Source organism: Rhinopithecus bieti, unplaced genomic scaffold (genome assembly GCF_001698545.2).
Source record: "Rhinopithecus bieti isolate Rb0 unplaced genomic scaffold, ASM169854v2 scaffold_762, whole genome shotgun sequence".
Lineage (NCBI taxonomy): Eukaryota > Metazoa > Chordata > Mammalia > Primates > Cercopithecidae > Rhinopithecus > Rhinopithecus bieti.
The window spans coordinates 497,300-515,358 of NW_016803282.1; the positions used below are offsets into that span (position 1 = coordinate 497,300).

General features: G+C 33.4%; 1 protein-coding gene across 2 annotated transcripts in view; it reads left to right on the plus strand.

The window, feature by feature from the left end:
• FSTL5 (follistatin like 5) overlaps nt 1–18,059 on the plus strand; it is a 577,539-nt gene that overhangs the window by 411,283 nt on the left and 148,197 nt on the right. For both annotated transcript variants that reach the window (XM_017871750.1, XM_017871745.1), the window contains exon 8: nt 3,222–3,356. In XM_017871750.1, the coding sequence (XP_017727239.1) occupies nt 3,222–3,356 (135 nt within the window). The remainder of the gene's footprint in view (nt 1–3,221; nt 3,357–18,059) is intronic.

Genomic DNA, 18,059 nt, shown 5'->3' on the forward strand with positions numbered 1-18,059 from the left:
TCGAGAGGTCTATAATGTGAGAAGAGAAGACTTACCTGATTAACAGAAATGAAATGAATAAAAATCTAAATAGCTTCTGACTTTGTCCCTTGTCCATTTAATAGCAATAAACCATATTATAAAAGTATGTCAAATTTTTCTCTCGGGAATATACATGACAACACATTTTGAAGTTGTTACACTCCAGACTGCAAAGAAATTACTGTCAGTTTTACAACAGGGAAAATAGCGAAAGTTTTATGAGGATATGACAAAAAATAAAAGGAGACAAGAGATAATTCTAAGCACATAGGGGTGTAAAACTCCATGTAGCTTAATAACTATTTAATTATCTACTTATTCATCAGATGCTTCTTTAGTGTTTGTATGTGAAGTCCAGGTCCAGACACTAATTTAATATCTATGGCAATGGCTGGGATAATATGTGAATTAGAGAGAGTAAAATCCCAAGAAAGCACAAATATTTTATTAACAGGCAAGTGAAGAAAATAATAGAAAGAGACTAAAATTCACCAAAAGATAGGAAACTAGGTGATAGTATGGAAGAAGAGAAAGTTAAAAACAAAGAGTTCGACAATAGCAAATACATAGAAAGGTCAATAAAAGACATTGATAAGTGTTTACTTTAAGTGATGAGCATGTTCTTGTGACATTTAGCAAAACAGTATCAGTAACAATCAGTTTTCAATGTGTTTAGAAAAGAAAAGGAGACAAGAAATACAAAAGTCTGTTTTGGCCGGATTACAAAAGGAAAAAAAAAATAGAAGGCAATAGCTCTTGGTGGGGAGGCTTAGAACTGATGGAGATATTTCTTCTTGGATAACTCATCAATCTGAGAAAGTATCAGTAGGGAGAAATGAGAAGGATGAAGGCTGCAGGAAGAGTCACAGAAATCAATAAGAAATAAGGGGAGATTTGCCTTGGAAAGAAACAGAAAATTTCCTGTGAGAAGTAAATCAAGGTGAAACTAGGAACAGAAAGTTTTGAGGCTGCTTTCTGATCACTTCTATTTACCTCACGATTGAAAGAGCAAGATCACTTGCTGAGAGTGAAGTTACTATTATGATGGGAAACATCAAACAAAGTATATAAAGATTTGAAGTAAAAGTAGAAGTGGATATGAAAAGCATCTAACTGGAAAAGTCAAGTGAAATGAATAGCAAGTAGTTTTGAATGTCCTAGGAATTGAAAACTGTGAATCTGAAAATCATAAACTTGCTTATGCAATAGTCTCATAACTTACTCAAAGAACTAGGTGCAGGGACACCAGATGCAGAGATGGGTTAGCTTACTCTAGTTCTAGAGGTTAGGAAGGCAGATGTGTCAGGATGGTAAATAGATAAAGGGATTGGTAGTTCTGGCAATAGAGTGGCAACGTCTAGGAATGCTAGATCACATAGGAAGAGAAGGAAAGACAACGCCACATATAGGTTAGGAGAGCATGTAAAAATATTAGGAGACAGCATTTTAAGAAGGAAGAAATTTATTTGGTATTTCAAAACAAAACCCAGAGAATTTAGGCTGTTAAGTGTGTGGATCCTGAGAAAAAAAAAATAGGTGATTTTGGAGGAGGCCATATCTTATATAAAACAAGAAGGTGAAGCAAATGTAAATACATTGTTTACTACCTATCTTTAGAGCAGGTTCCTATAAACTAAGACCCACAGACCATATCTAGATAGCTGTCTGTTTTTTGAAATAAAGGTGGGTTTTGTTTTGTTTTGTTTTCCTTTTTTTTTTTTTTTTTTTTTTTTTTTTTTTTTTTTTTTTTAAAAAAAGGGGGGGTTTTTTTTTTTTTTTTTTTTTTCTTTTTTTTTTTTTTTTTTCCTTGTTGTTGTTGGTTTGTCTTTAGAATAAGGTAGCACTCATTTTTCAAAACATATTGTGTGGCTGCTTTAATGCTGCTATGGCAGAGGTTAGTAGTTGCCACAGAAACTGTGTGGCCCACAAAGCCTAAATTATTTACACCTGGCCTGTTGCAACAAGATGAAAACCTGCCAATCCCTTTTTTGGAGTAGTGATTCTCAATGAATGATGCAAGGAATGAGGGTGTGCAGTAAGCATTTGCAAATAAAGAAAGAAGTTCAAGTTATTCAAATGATTATCTCTCTCAAACGTCCACATCCACTGCCTCTCCATATCTCACATCCTTTGGGAGCTACTGGCCTCCTAGCGATGGCAATCAAGCTCTTTTCTCATTGGCTTTCTACCCTTGTTTTCCCAAACCACACTGATTATGTTGCCTTCTACCTGTCACAGATAGTCATGTCCCATTCTACTGCATGTGTGGTTCTTGTAACTGAACAACATGGAACACACAGACACAACTATGTACACAAACACACACACACACAGGCATGCACACCCACATACACACAGAAAGAAAACAAAGAAAAAGAAAAGAAAGAGAAACTTAAACAAATGACTATAACAAACACTCAACTGCTGGGTGTGGTGGCTTATGCCTGTAATTCCAGCCCTTTGGGAGGCCGAGGCAGGCAGATCACCTGAGGTCAGGAGTTCGAGACCAGCCTGGCAAACATGGTGAAACCCCATCTCTACTGAAAACACAAAAAATTAGCCAGGGGTGGCAGTGTGGGCCTGTAGTCCCAGCTACTCGGGAAGCTGAGGCAGGAGAATTGCTTGAACCTGGGAGGCGGAGGTTTCAGGGAGTCGAGATCGCACCACTGCACTCCAGCGTGGGTGACAGAGTGAGACTCTGTCTCAAAATAATAATAGTAATAATAATAATAATAATAAGCTTGATGAATGGCAATAGTATACCTGTGTGATTTAGCTCAGTTAATTACTCTTTGAAAACATCTTTCATATGTATTTACCTGCAAGCTAATCATATCGGTATTATTAGATTTCTGAAAAAGCTTAGGGGAATGTAGGTTCTGAATATTATAAGTAAATATATAACTGAAATTATACTTATCAATATGAAATACCTCATATACCATGTAGAATATAGGAAATGATATGAAACATAAAATATGCATTTGATATAGAGTATTGGGCTGTCTTATAGAATGACAGCACAGTTTATGAACACTTGTATGCTTCTGCAATAATTTGGCATGCCTTCAAAGTATGGAAGTAGGAAGAGAAACAATTTAATTAGGACAAGCCAAGAGAACTGTTTGACTGCGTAATCAGAAAGCACTGTTCCAACACTGAAATTGTAGTTTACAAGTTTCATTTCCCTTCTTTTTCAGCAAATGGCAGTGAGGTTCACATAAGCAATGTGCGCTATGAAGACACTGGAGCATACACTTGTATCGCAAAGAATGAAGCAGGAGTGGATGAAGACATCTCTTCTCTTTTTGTGGAAGACTCTGCTAGAAAGACCCGTATGTATTGAACTGCCCCCCACCAGCAGACACACACCATACTCAACACACATTTTTACAGCTTTTTTAAAAAAGTAAAGGCACCAGAAAACTGTGAATTGCACAATGCATTATAACAAATAGATTTTATATGCAGGAAGGATAAAAATCTTGAAATACTAAAAGCAGATTTAAAGATGAAAAAAAGTTGTGAAATTTTCATTACAACACTAGATTTTATTTTTTTGCAAGTACATATGGTGTTTCAGGTCCTGTTTTCCCATTTGCTCTTGGAGGAATTTATATCTCTTGCAAAATCCCTCTCCTCAATTAAATGTGAGGAATTCAAGGCCCCCAAATGTATCCAACGTGTATCTTCTAGGTAGAATACATTACTATATTTCTTTTCCTGTCAGTTACATTGAAGTCACTGGATTAAGACCTGTACAGCATCCTTCTCTACAGAAGGTTCAGTGGTAACTGCCACTCCAAGGCACTCACTGCCCCGACACAAAAACCACACTGTGGCTGTTCTTGGTTTAGTGCTAAAAATCCTTTGCCATCATGGTTCATGTTGTCTGATTGTCTCCTGGAGTTATACCCAAAATGACTTGTTCTCTTTTATTTTCTTTAATTACTTGGCAAAAGGGATACAGATAGGGTGGGGATGCTGAGGATGGATTGCTTTTTATGATAGCTGAACTGTTTGGAACTCAAACTACTATTACAGCATTTATCAAGTGTGACTGTTTTGGGATAGGGTCTGGATGTTCTTGAAACGACTACTTGCCTTGCTCTCTGCTCTTCAATCCGACTTGTTACGCTGCTATTAATATATGTTTTGCAAGAGTCTGATATTATTGGACCCTCTAACTTGACAGGCCCATTTTTCTGAATCCAGTGTTTGAACAAGGTTAAAGCATTGACCCAGCCAGTAGTCTTCCTATTCTTTCTTAAGTCACTTAGTCCATATTGACATGAGTGGATCCATTGAGAAAGGAGGACCTTACCCAGGTCCCAACTACTAACATATTATTATCTTCATTTTTTCTGGTTAGGACAATCATCATTATAAAGAAATATTTAAAAAGGAAAGTCTTTAGGTAGAAAAAAGAAAAAAAAAACTGGATTTAATGACCTGCATAAGGTCCACCATAATTCCTTTACTCTATTCCTTTTATGTGGTACAGCCGATACTAAGTTGGAATTCACTTTCTGTGAAAAACTAATTTTAGGTGACGAGGAATTAAAAATGTTTGCTTTCTTTGTCCTTATGATGATGTTTGTGAAACAGATTTTAATATTAACTCTATATTCTTACTTTATTTTAATGTTTGTCATGTACTTTTAAATTTATTTCCCTAGTTACAACAGTAAAACACCTAGCCAAAGCTCCTTTTATCAACTATCATACAACTTTTTAGTGTGTGAATTCTAGGAAAATTTTAGGAGAAGATTTAACAGGATTAAATTTTCAACAAGGTTTAAATCTTGTTGAAGTAAAAGTGCCCGTTTAAAAAATAATGATGCACATAATTAAAATCAGGACAATACTAAATAAGTAAACCGAGTAGAATATTAGCAACTGTGGGAAAGTATAAACAGGAAATGTAATAATAATATTATGTAAAAATGTAATAACGTAATAACTTGACAGAAGACATTTCCCTTGGGATACCTCCTAATAGTTAGATGCCAGAACTCTGTATAACAAAAGAAAACCAAAATCTGGTGGATTTCATAGTAGTGAAAATTACCACCTTTTGTAACCCCCATCTTAAGGATTGTGGATCTGGGTTCTTTTCTAGTAATTTTGTGGAAAGAGATCAATACTAGATATACATGGCACATATGTATTTTGGAATGCTAGATATTTTCCTTATTTTTTAATTTTATTTTTTCAAAAATTTCAAATTTTATTATAAAGAGTGCATGTGCAGTTGTGTTACATGAGTATATTGCTTGATGCTGAAGTTTTTGGTACAAGTGATCACATCATCCAGGTAGTGAGCATAGTACCCAATAGATTGTCTTTCAGCCCATGCCTTCTTTCATACCTCACTCCTTTAGTAGTCCCCAGTGTCTCTTTTTCCCATCTTTATGTCTATGTGTATTCCATATTTAGCTCCTACCTATAAGTGAGAACATGTGGTATTTGGTTTCTGTTCTTGCATTAATTCACTTAGGATAATGGCCTCCAGCTTCATTCATTTTGTTGCAAAGACTATGATTTCATCCTTCTTTAAGGCCGCATAGTATTCCATGATGTATGTGTACCACAGTTTCTTTAACCAACCCACCGTTTATAGGCACCTAGACTGATTCCATGTCTTTGCTATTGTGAATAGTGCTGCAACAAACATGCAAGTGCATGTGTCTTTTTGGTAGAATGATTTATTTTATTTTGGATATAAACCCAGTAATGGGATTGCTGGGTCAAATAGTGCATCTGTTTTAAGTTCTATGAGAAATCTCCAAACTGCTTTCCACAGTGGCTGAACAAGTTTGCCCTCCCACCAACAGGATATAAGCATTCTCTTTTCTCCATAGCCTTGCCAGCATCTACTGTTTTTTGACTTTTTAATAATAGTCATTCGGACTAGTGTGCGATGATATCTCATAGCAGTTTTGATTTGCATTTCTCTGATGCAAATCAGAGTGGTGATGTGGAGCATTTTTCATATGTTTGCTGACCATTTGTATGGCTTCTTTCAGTAAGTGTCTGTTCTTATGCTTTGCCCATTTTTAAATTGGATTATTCGATTTTTGCTTATTGACTTGAGATCCTTGTAGATTCTGGATATCAGACTTTTATTGCTTGCATAGTTTACATATATTTTCTCCCATTCTGTAGGCTGTCTGTTCACTTTGTTAGTAATTTCTTTTGCTGTACAGAAGCTCTTTAGGTACTCTTGTCAATTATTATTTTGTTGCAATTGCTTTCGGGGACTTAGCCATAAATTCTCTGCCAAAACCAATGTGGAGAAGGGTATTTTCCACGTTTACCTTTAGAATTCTTATAATTTAAGGTCTTACACTGAAATCTTTAACCCATCTTGAGTTAATTTGTGTGTACGGTAAGAGGTAGCGGTACAGTTTCATTCTTCTGCATGTGGCTAGCCAGTTATCCCAGGACCATTTATTGAATAGGGAGTCCCTTCCCTGTTGCTTTTTTTTGGTCTATTTTGTCAAAGATAAGATGGTTGTAAGTGTATGGGTTTATTTCTGGGGTGTCTGTTTCATTCCATTGCTCTTTGTGTCTGTTTTTATACCAGTACCATGCTGTTATGGTTACTGTCTCCCTGCAGTATATTATGATACCTATGGATTTGTCCTTTTTCCTTAGGATTCTTTGGCTACTCATGCTCTCTTTTGGTTCCAAATGAATTTGAGGATAGATTTTTTTAATACTGTGAAATATGACATTGGTATTTTGGTAGGGACGTCTTTTAATCTGTAAATTGCTTTGGATAGCATGGCCATTTTAGCAATATTGATTATTCTAGTACATGAGCATGAAATACTTTTCCATTCATTTGTGTCATCTCTGATTTCTTTCAGCAGTGCTTTGTAGTTATCCTTTTAGAGATCTTTCACATCATTGGTTAAATAAATTCCTAGGTATTACATATATTTTTAGCTATTATAAATGGAATTGTGTTTTCAATTTGGTATCAACTACAATGATATTGGTATATAGAAATGTTGCTAGTTTTTGTACATTGATTTTGTATCCTGAAACTTTACTGAATTTGTCAGTTCCATGAAGCTTTTTGCAACATCATTAGGGGTTTTTTTTATGTATAGGATCATATTCCCAGCAAAGAGAGATACTTTGACGTCTTCTTTTCCTATTTGGATGTATTTTATTTCTTTTTCTTGCCTGATTGCTCTGGGTAGTACTTCCAGTACTAGGTTGAATAGAAGTAGTGAGAGTGGGCATTCTTTACTTGTTCCAGTTCTCAAGAGAAATGCTTCCAGCTTTTGTCCATTCAGTATGATGTTGGCTGTGGGTCTGTCATAAGGTGGTTTTTATTATTTTAAGGTATGTTCCTTTGATGCCTATTCTGTTGAGGTTTTACCCTGAATGAATATTGGATTTTATCAAAGGCTTTTCCTGCATCTATTGAGAGATCATATGATCTTTGTTTTTAATTCTATTTATGTGGTGAATTACATTGCATATGTTGAACCACCCTTGAATTCAGGAATAAAGCTTACTTGATCATGATGAATTAACTTTTTGATGTTCTACTGGATTCAGTTTGCTAGTACTTTATTGAGGATTTTTGCATCTGTGTACATCAGAGATATTATCCTGAAGTTTTCTTTTTTGTTGTTGTTGTTATGTCTCTGTGAGATTTTGGTATCAGGATGATGGTGCCTTCATAGAATCAGTTAGAGAGAAGGCCCTCCTCCTCAATTTTTTTTGAATAGGTTCAGTAGGATTGGTATCAGTGCCTTTTTGTGTGTCTGGTAGAATTCGGCTATTCATTCTTCTGGTCCAGGGCTCTTTTGGTCGGTACATTTTGTACTACTTACTCAGTTCCCAAACTTATTGGTCTGGTCAGGTTTTCACTTTCCTTCTTGTTCAATCTTGAAGGGTTATGTGTTTCCAGGAATTCATACATTTTGTCTCGATTTTCTAATTAATGTGCATAGAGGTGTTCATAATAGTCTCTGAGGATCTTTTGTACTTCTGAGGGATCATTTGTAATGTTATCTTTGGCTTTTCTGATTGCACTCACTTTTCTCTTTTCTTTTCCTTCATTAATCTAGCTATTGGTCAATCTTTTTTATTCTTTTAAAAAAACAAACTCTTCCTTTCATTAATCTTTTGTAAGGACTTTTGGTTCTCAATTTTGTTCAGTTCTTCTCTCATTCTAGTTATTTTATTCTATTAGCTTTGGAATTGGATTGTTGTTTTTTTTTTCTAGTTCCTCTAGGTCTGATTGCTAATTCCTCTAGGTTGGATTGCTAACTCGAGGTCTTTCTGAGCTCTTGATGCAGTTGTTTGCCACTATATACTTTTCTCTTAGCACTGCTTAAGCGGCATCGCAAAGATTTTAAGTTGTGTCTCTATTTTCATTAATTTCAAAGATTTTTTTATTTCTACCTTAATTTTATTGTTCACTCAAGAGTTATTCGGAAGCAAGTTTTTTAATTTCTCTGTATTTGTGTTGTTTTGAGAGATCTTCTTGGTATTGATTTCTATCTTCTTTGCAATGTGGTTTAAGAGAGTGCTTGACATTATTTTGATTTTTTTAAATTTATTTATTAAGACTTGTGTTACAGCAAAGCATGTGGTCAATCCACGTGCATATGAGAAGAATGTATATTCTGCGGTGATTCAGTGGAGTATTCTGTAGCTGTTTATTAGGACCCGTTGGTCAGTTGTCAATTTTAAGTCCATAATTTCTTTTTCAGTTTTCTGCTGCAGTGATGTAATGTTGTCAGTGGGGTGTTGAAGTCCCCTACTATTATTATTGTGTGTCTGGAAAGATATTTTCAAAAATGCCAAAAGAACCAATCAAAGACCCATTAGTAATAAATATACTCTTCTTATTTGCACATATTAGGAAATTATTGACTTGTATAAATCTACCAAAATAATTTTGGAGATTGTTTTCAGTAGTGATAGGATACAATTTTAAATGAGAAAGCAAATTGTTGTAACAGAAGAGTATAAATATTTTGCCAAATTTGGATTGGAATCACGCAACACCTCTCTGACGTGGGGGTACTACATGACTCTCTGAGCTTTAGTTTTCTTATCTCTAGAATAAAATAAATACTAATACATCAAGAGATTTCTGTTTAGAAATTATGTATAAGGCACTTGTCATAGTGTGAGACATAAAGTAGCTCTTCCTCTGACTCACATTTGTTTTCTAAAAATAATTTCTTGCTGCTAAAACATTGACAAAAATCTATTCCTCAAAAGCCTAGAAAACCCAATAATTGCTAGAAATCAGAGTTTTATAATAATGCATATAAATATTGATAACATAGCTATAGGTAGATATGAGTATGTAGGGGCATCTATTTTTATGGATTCAAATATGAAATATTATCTCTTAACATTTAAAAAATGGACTCCACTGGTTGAATATACATTTTATTATTAGTGTCGATATTAAGATACTTTAAATAAATTTCAAAATCTTTTTCTAGAGTTCACTTTTGTCACAATCAAAGCAGAAGCTACACTTTAGTCCCCTTTACATTGAGTCAATTTATACTTCTATTATATATTTGAGAATTATTCTGTAATGCACTTTTCCTCTGTTTTTGAAAGATGCAGAGGAGAGAGGTATTGAATCCCATGTAGACAGCAATAAAAATGGGGAAAGATTTGTAACTTTGGGGGCAAATGACACAACACAGACTTACTTTGTTTGGATACGGCTTCGGAGTAATCATCCAGCTATTTTCTTCATAATAGAGAGCTCAGAGTAGTATCAATCACATTTTTGCCTATACTACATTTGCCAGAAATATGATACTATTGAGAGAACAATTCACGCAAAGCATCATATGGCTAAGGAGTTTGTGTTTTGCTTCTACCCTAATCTTTGAAGTGGGAAACTTTGATTTACAGTGTCTAACTTTGTCAACAAATATCAGTGGAAGTTTTCTCATGTGAGAAATTGAACTACAAAAAAATATGTGCTTCAAAATAATATACTCTACAGTTACATTAGGGATAGGTTTTCATAACTAAGATTTAATAGAGTGATATACAGGGAGAATTTAAATGCAAAGAACAGTAGAAGTGGACCACAGGGGATTGTGTGGTTGCTCACAACAGGGAGTAAGAGAAGATATAAATTATGTAAAGGGATTTAGATGGTGGTAACACAGTATTTATTCAAAAACGTCTTGTACATAGCATAAGCACTTGACACATTTTCATTCCCAAGGGAAGTCAATTCCCAGGTAATAATGATTCATCCTCAATATGAAGGTAAATAAAAAGTGGTGTGAACATAAGCTTCTATAGAAAGCTTTTAAACTACTGGCTGCATTAAGTGCTAAGAACCGACTGACTCACACCTTGCTATGATTTTAGTAAGGAATATGATTAATCCAGCTGTTTGAGAGTATCAGAGTATGTCTAAATATACTATAATAGAATTTTATAGTCTAAATATAATAAATATACTATAAGTCTAGATACACCGTTTTTAAATTATTGTCACAAGCAGTTGGAAATATTACCTTATTTTAATAATTCTTACTTTAGAATTAGCTCCAATAAATTAACATTAATTGGCTGTATGTCTAAAAAATTAATATTTTGATGGTTCATAATTTATTATAAAATACAACAATTTGAATATTTTTTAAAACACGTTTCAAATGGCTAAAGTCTACAAGATTATTTGATTAAATAAATTATTTAAACAATATTTATGTAAGTTAATAATTATTATTAAAATGAAATAAGCATAATTGCTAATACTAAGATTTAGCAATATTGTAAAATCCAGCCACTTGTTTGCTACTATCTTGAAAAGAAAATTTGTAAAACATATGAATGGTTATGAGGTATCTTCCTATTTCAGAAGTAGAAGAAAGGGTCTTAAAATAGATTAAAATGTGGTCTTTTTACCTATAAAGATAGCATGAATATGACTATCATAAACTTTAGAAATAGAATAGATTCTGATAACATAAACAAATTAATCTCTTTAGTCTTCATTTACTTTCTATTTCTATAGAATGGGAAAATACTTCGAAAGACAGGTTGCATGGATTTAATGAGACCACTTATGTAGGATCTTATTAATCTCTACAGAGGCTAGGAAGATAATATAAACAGTTGAATAATATAGTCTATAAAGAACTATAAATGAAGCCAAATGCAAAAGTCATCAATTAGTCATTATTTCTAGACTCAACCAATATTAGATGCAACAGTCATCAGATTAATAATTGTTTTGTTTTGTTTTTACACTCAATAACTGTGAGATAGGTAGAATAATAACATACACCAAAAATCCATAAAGATAAAGTACAGACTTCACAGCCTGGTAGGATTTTATCCTGATAGACATGAGCTAAGAGCTAGAGTCAAATAGAACCAAATAAAAACAAATGTTTATGGAAAAAATAAATCAATGTTTAAAAATATTAGTTTTCATATATTTTATTAAATATAATTCAATAGAGGATATATACTAATTATAATTTAAATCCAAAATTAACAATTTGTATTTCTTTTTGAAAAGCCCCAAATTACTTGTTTAATATTTGATATAGACATTTATGTAGCAATAAGGTTATTATGAAATAAAATGTCTTAAGATGAAGAGTCATGTCAAGGTTAACCATGCTTGATAAGCATTTACTATTTTATAAGCTTTAATTATTTATAATAAATTCCAATATTCATGCTTCTCAATTTGGCCAATGTCATTGTCACACCCTGTGAGGTAACTTGTTCTGTAAATCTTTTCATCTTTTGACCCAGAACATACTGAAAATACCTGTCTTGTGATTTCTATATCTGAAGGCTATATTTTTAAAATAATACCCTTCAACGTCATAAAATAGATCTGTTTCCAGCATGTTGCCACTTTTTGCACAAAAGCAGAGCTTTATTATCTAACAAGATGCTATGTGATCTGAATGTCACTAAATTGGCAGGTTTTCAGCAGCCATAAACTATTGGGCATCTTCATTGTCTACACAACAAGATAAGAAGTAACGCTTTCTTATTTTGATCTATTGCCTAAATTTTCTCCACAAGACATTATATGCCTTTAACGGACCCCCATCTCATATTACACAATGCCAGTGTGACTAATTTATTTTAGGATAAGTTGACAATGGTGATGAAATTTTATTTATATAATTTTAGGCATGTGTCCTGAATACACTTACATATAGCGACAGTGCTGAGTATACAATCTCTATGAAACTTAAAAATATTTACATACTAGCGTTGTATTGCTTGTGTTCAGGAGAAAATGTTAGGACTCTCTTTGAGGTTTTATAATTCCAAAGGCTTCAAACCTAGTTAATTCTTTCACAAATAACTGTGTTCTTAAGTTTAACAAAAGTAGAATTATCATTGCTTTATGATTCTCTTAGTGTTCTCTGTTGTAGGAATTCGGTCAGATAATGGCATAAATGTTCAAAGAGTTAACGAAACAAATATATCTTTGAAATGGCCAGACTCTGGGGTAAGGGAGTGAAGTGGGGTGTTTTCTTAAAGTTTTGTGAAGTCAAATTTATGCCATATATTTTTATTAACTGTGTGCCAACAGCCCAGATTATACAACTGTGTTTCCTTTGTCCTGTTTACCCAAATACCTGAATTCTGATAAAGGCTGACTATGTCTGAATGAGTCAGATAGAGTAAGTCAGACAGTTTGATTATTGTTCTTCCTCCTTATTTGCTTTATATCCCAACTATATGTGCATTTTATATTTATGTTAAATATGAAATGTTGTTAAATAGGAAATGTCTTTAAAGATATTTTTCTATCTCATGCAGTAAAATGGTAGGCCTATTTGAATATCTTTCCCCTAAATTGATGTACTGTCTGTTTAATACATATGGTCATACTCAACTGTGGCATAAAGAATAATACATCCTTTGGAAACATTCTACAGTAGTGAAATTTTAATAGAATCAGATTATTAATGAATAAAATATTTCTACTTTTATTTCAAACATGCCCTAATAGGTCAAAATGTGTTTATAAATATAATTTCTTACCATAAAGTAAGGATTCTGTGTGTGTATAATATACATAGTTCAACCACTATCATGCAAGTTATAATTATACGAATATTAATGTCAAAATGTAATTTCAGAGTTATGTTTCACAATGCAAAATAAAACACCAGAGGACCCTGTATGATTAAGATTAAGAAGTTGTAATCCTAAAAATTTGCCTAAAGTTATTTTCAACACAAATAACTGACAGAAACTCATTATCATAAATAAATAAAGTCAGCCCCCCCCCCAAAACTAGCCTGTAAGTTTAAGAAAGCATTTCAAAGACAAGGAAAAATGAAATATCACTATGAATTATGTAAAGATGCTAATCCTCATTTATTATGAAGAAAACATACCTTAAAATAATAGAGAAATATCTAAAATAATAGAGAGTGCTATTTCACATCCATTATAATACCAAAAGTTAAAAAGTTGCATATTACCAAGACTTGGTGAGATATGAAAACATAGGAATTGTCCTATATTGCCAGCAGTAGTATTCGTTTTACTGCCCTTTGGAAAGCATTTTGGCATTGTCCGTTAGAGTTAATTTTGCCTATGCCTTGAGAGCCAGCAATCTCACACGTTAGAGTCACATTAAATTCCCATACATACAGAAACTGTTTAGGAAAAACCTCCCATGGATTGAATATTTTGCTGTATTTTTATTTTTTTGTATTTGAATTGAATATTTGTATTGAACCAAACTGATTTAATTTCATGCATATACTTTGAAATGGCTATAATTATTTGACTTCTTGTAATTCAAATGTGTGTAAAGCTAGTTACCTTACAAAGTAAGTGAATACCAAGGGAGTATTACCCTTGACTTAACTATTTCTCAGTTGTACATTAGACGAGAGTAATTTACATAGTTTAGAAGGTGACTAAGAGCTTTTATTGAGGAGAAAATAAATTCTGCAGAGAAAAATGGGTTTGTTCATTTATGCTTTCACCTTTTAAGTATTTCCTGAGGAACAAAGAAACAGGTGGCTAGCATGTGGTCAACACTGAATACATCAATTCTCTATTTTCAGAAAGTCTTGAAGTCCTTCTTTCAGAAAGAAAGTTGAGTGCAGGTAGGAATGAAGAGCAACAATAATACATAGTAGAATAAAATAATTGCTGTTACATGCACATAAGCTAAGTGAGATGAGACTGCAGACACAGAAACAGGTAGTCTCTACTGAGGTAATGAACATTGAGCTGATCTTTGATGGTTGTAGTGACACTTCCATAGCTGGAGATTTAAGAGAATATCAAGCCTAGGAAAGCTCCAGGACATTTTTTTTTTTTTTTTTTTTTTTTTTTTNTTCAGAAAGAAAGTTGAGTGCAGGTAGGAATGAAGAGCAACAATAATACATAGTAGAATAAAATAATTGCTGTTACATGCACATAAGCTAAGTGAGATGAGACTGCAGACACAGAAACAGGTAGTCTCTACTGAGGTAATGAACATTGAGCTGATCTTTGATGGTTGTAGTGACACTTCCATAGCTGGAGATTTAAGAGAATATCAAGCCTAGGAAAGCTCCAGGACATTTTTTTTTTTTTTTTGAGACAGAGTCTCGTTCTGTCACCCAGGCTAGAGTGCAGTGGCATGATCTCGGCTTACTGCAACCTCCCCCTTCCAAGTTCAAGCGATTCTCCTACCTCAGCCTCCCTAGTAGCTGGTATTACAGGCGTCTGCCACCACCTCCAGCTAATTTTTGTATTTTTAGTAGAGACGGAGTTTCACCATGTTAGCCAGGATGGTCTCGATCTCCTGACCTCATGATCCACCCATCTTGGCCTCCCAAAGTGCTGGGATTACAGGTGTGAGCCATCACGTCCAGGCCAGGAAATATTAATACCTGGTGGGTTTGGTTAACTTTGTGTAACATGTGATTATAAAAATATTTACAATACTAAACAAGAATGTATTGTGATGTACAATCTGATTAAGAAAGACATTGAAGTGTATGAATGAAAAAAAGCCAAATTAGAAAACATATACAAGCTATATTTCTCTGTCAATGAAAAGAGTCAAACTCTGTAAAATATTTGTAGATATTTATTCTGATCTAAATATGAGTGACCATGGTCGTGACACAGCCCTCAGGAGGTCAAGAGAACATGTTCCCCGGGTGGTCAGGGTACAGCTAGGTTTTATACATTCTGGGGAGGCATGAGACATCAATCAAACATGTTCAAGAAATATATTGATTTGGTCCAGAAAGGCAGGACAATTCAAAGTCGGGGTGAGAGGGGTGGGCTACCAGGCTATATAGGTAAATTTAAACATTTTCTAGTTGTTGGTTGAGTTTGTCTAAAGACCTGGGATCAATAGAAAGAACTGTCTTGGTTGCGATAAGACGTTTTAGAGACCAAAGTTTTACTATGCAGATGAAGCTTTTAGCTAACAAGCTTCAGAAAGAATAGGATGTAAAATTTTTCTTACTAGACTTAAAGTCTGTGTTGACATTAACGTCAGAGGGTTATAATGAGGCATGTTCCATCCCCACCTCCCATCATGGCCTGAAACAGCCTCTCAGGTTAAATTTTAAGAGTCCTGGCTGAGGAGGAAGTCCATTCAGATGGTTGGGGACCTTAGAATTTTATTTTCGGTTTACCCTTCAAAGGTAAAAGTTATTTTCTACATATTCATTATTTAGTTTTTATCCTGGAGATACCACAATAAGCATTTTTATGCTGGATTTTATTTTTTACATATAGTAGGCATTTGAGTATTTTATTTATTACCAAGGTAGGTTTAATTCAAATTTCAATTCCAGCAAAGTTTATAAGACAAATTGTCTTGTAGTTTACTATTTAATCTTAAGGGGAAATATGATTGTGGAAACTCATTACACCATGATGCTGGAACTCAGTTAATATGGGTTTTCAATTATCTTCCTTTATCCATCTATTGAATATTATTTTGCACAATAGAATTTCCTAAAAGATAGTGTTACTTGGCTTATTAGCCTATGTGAACTTCCAGGAATAAAAGCAGTGCATTCACAAAATCTTATTTTTCATAGTATATGATTATATCAAAATAAAGACTAAATTATGCCTTAGGCCTCTTATGCCTATTAAATTATAAGCATTAAATTGGAGCAAAACTGACACTGGAAAGAACTTACTATAATAGATAGAAGATAATCTGCTGTCTGTTTTTCATGCCTTTGTGGTTCACTGAGCATCCTTTCCTTCCTGCCTATATACACATAAGATTGGTACAGGTTTGGCCAGAAAGACAATTTTGGCTACAGAGCCTAACCTGAAAATATTTTGTGAAGTACTTAAAAGAAGTAGGTGTTCTGCTTGTCAATTTACTTTTAGAACATTATTATCTTACTATACCCTATTTGACTACTCTCTTATACTTTTTAACACGTGCTTGCTTTATTTTGCTTTTGTATATTAAGCTATTTTAGAAATTAACTTGATTAGACACATTTATACAAGTGAAATTTTAGTAGATCCAATGTTCTAAAATACTTGGCAATGTCTAACACAAAATGAGGGCTCCATAAATGTTTCTTCTAGTTATCATTATTGTTATTATTCCAGTTATTATTGTTATCATTGGATTATTAGCTTTAAAATTTTCTCAAGTGTATTAAATAGTGGATAAAACATATTCACATGGATAAAAATAATAGCACAATATTCTAGATATAGGACTATTTTAGAAAACATAATAAATGAGATTTTTTTATGTTTATATTTAATGTAAAATATTTTAAACTTCAAATATTTTAGGAATCATTTATACTTTAATTAGCACTATGGCAATCGACTGACTGTTTATTCTTGTATCTAGGTATTATTTCACAATGTCACATTCACATGAAACATTTCATCCTCAAGTTTGAAAAAGATTCTCCAAGAGCATAGTATCTATAGTTTTTTAAAATCTGATAATTATTCTTTGCTGTCTGTCTTGTATAGTAAGTGTGGGAAAGATATGTTTCCAGGAAATGTTAGTAAAAAAAATTACATATATATATGCAATATATATTTTATTAGTTATATATATTAGCAAAATATATTTTTATTAGTAAAATATATATTTTATTAGTAAATAGATATACTTAATCAACATTACATAATACAGGAGGAAAAGCCTTTTTATATCCTATTATCAAAGTCTTACTTGACCACATTTTATTTTCAAGAGTGAGCAGTAATTAAAGTTTACATGTGTGTGGAGTCTCTGTGATATCAGAAGGTGTCAGCTGGAAATGCTCTCACATTTCAGTGCCTACGTTCATTCTTATCACAGCCACAGTTGGCTACACTGCTGCTACTTGGCCTAATTTTCTTGCTATCTCTGTCACTTCTCTGCTGACCCCATTCTCTTTTTCTCTGTGCCAATAACTGCAGCTGCTATCTGTTGCTTGTTCTGCTCTTGTTTCAGTGTTGACAAAGGAAGGAAGAACAGCTGGCATCGCTCTGTCTTATTAATATAGTAACCTTATTGTACGGGGGTGGGGACTGAAATGAAGGGAAGAGAGAGGGAAGGTAGGACTAGAGGAGAACAGGCATATTTGTCATATCCCAGTATGTGTTTCTCCATTGTAGCAATTTGAGTTAGTGAGACAGCCCTTAGTAGGAGCAATAATGTTTCAAACAAAGAAGACAAGAAATGATAAAATAATGTTGGCAATACCTCCAAATTCATAACCTGTTTTTCTTTGACCAGGCTTAGATATTGATGTTACTTTTCTATGCTTTTATTTTTCCTTCTAAACTAAAAAGAAAAATTGTGATTCTCAAACTGGTTTACAGGCACTTAAGAATATAAAGAAGACTTAAGGCTTGTGACAGAATAGAGATTTCAAATCAGGTAGCATTATGACCAGAGGATTTAATGTATTAATATTAATGTAAGATGCATGTGAGTAATTACAGGAAAAAAAAAAAACACTGTGGATGACTTGAGACATTTTTATAATTTCAATATTTTCCTCTCTCTTTAAAAATATTGAACTGATTTGTAA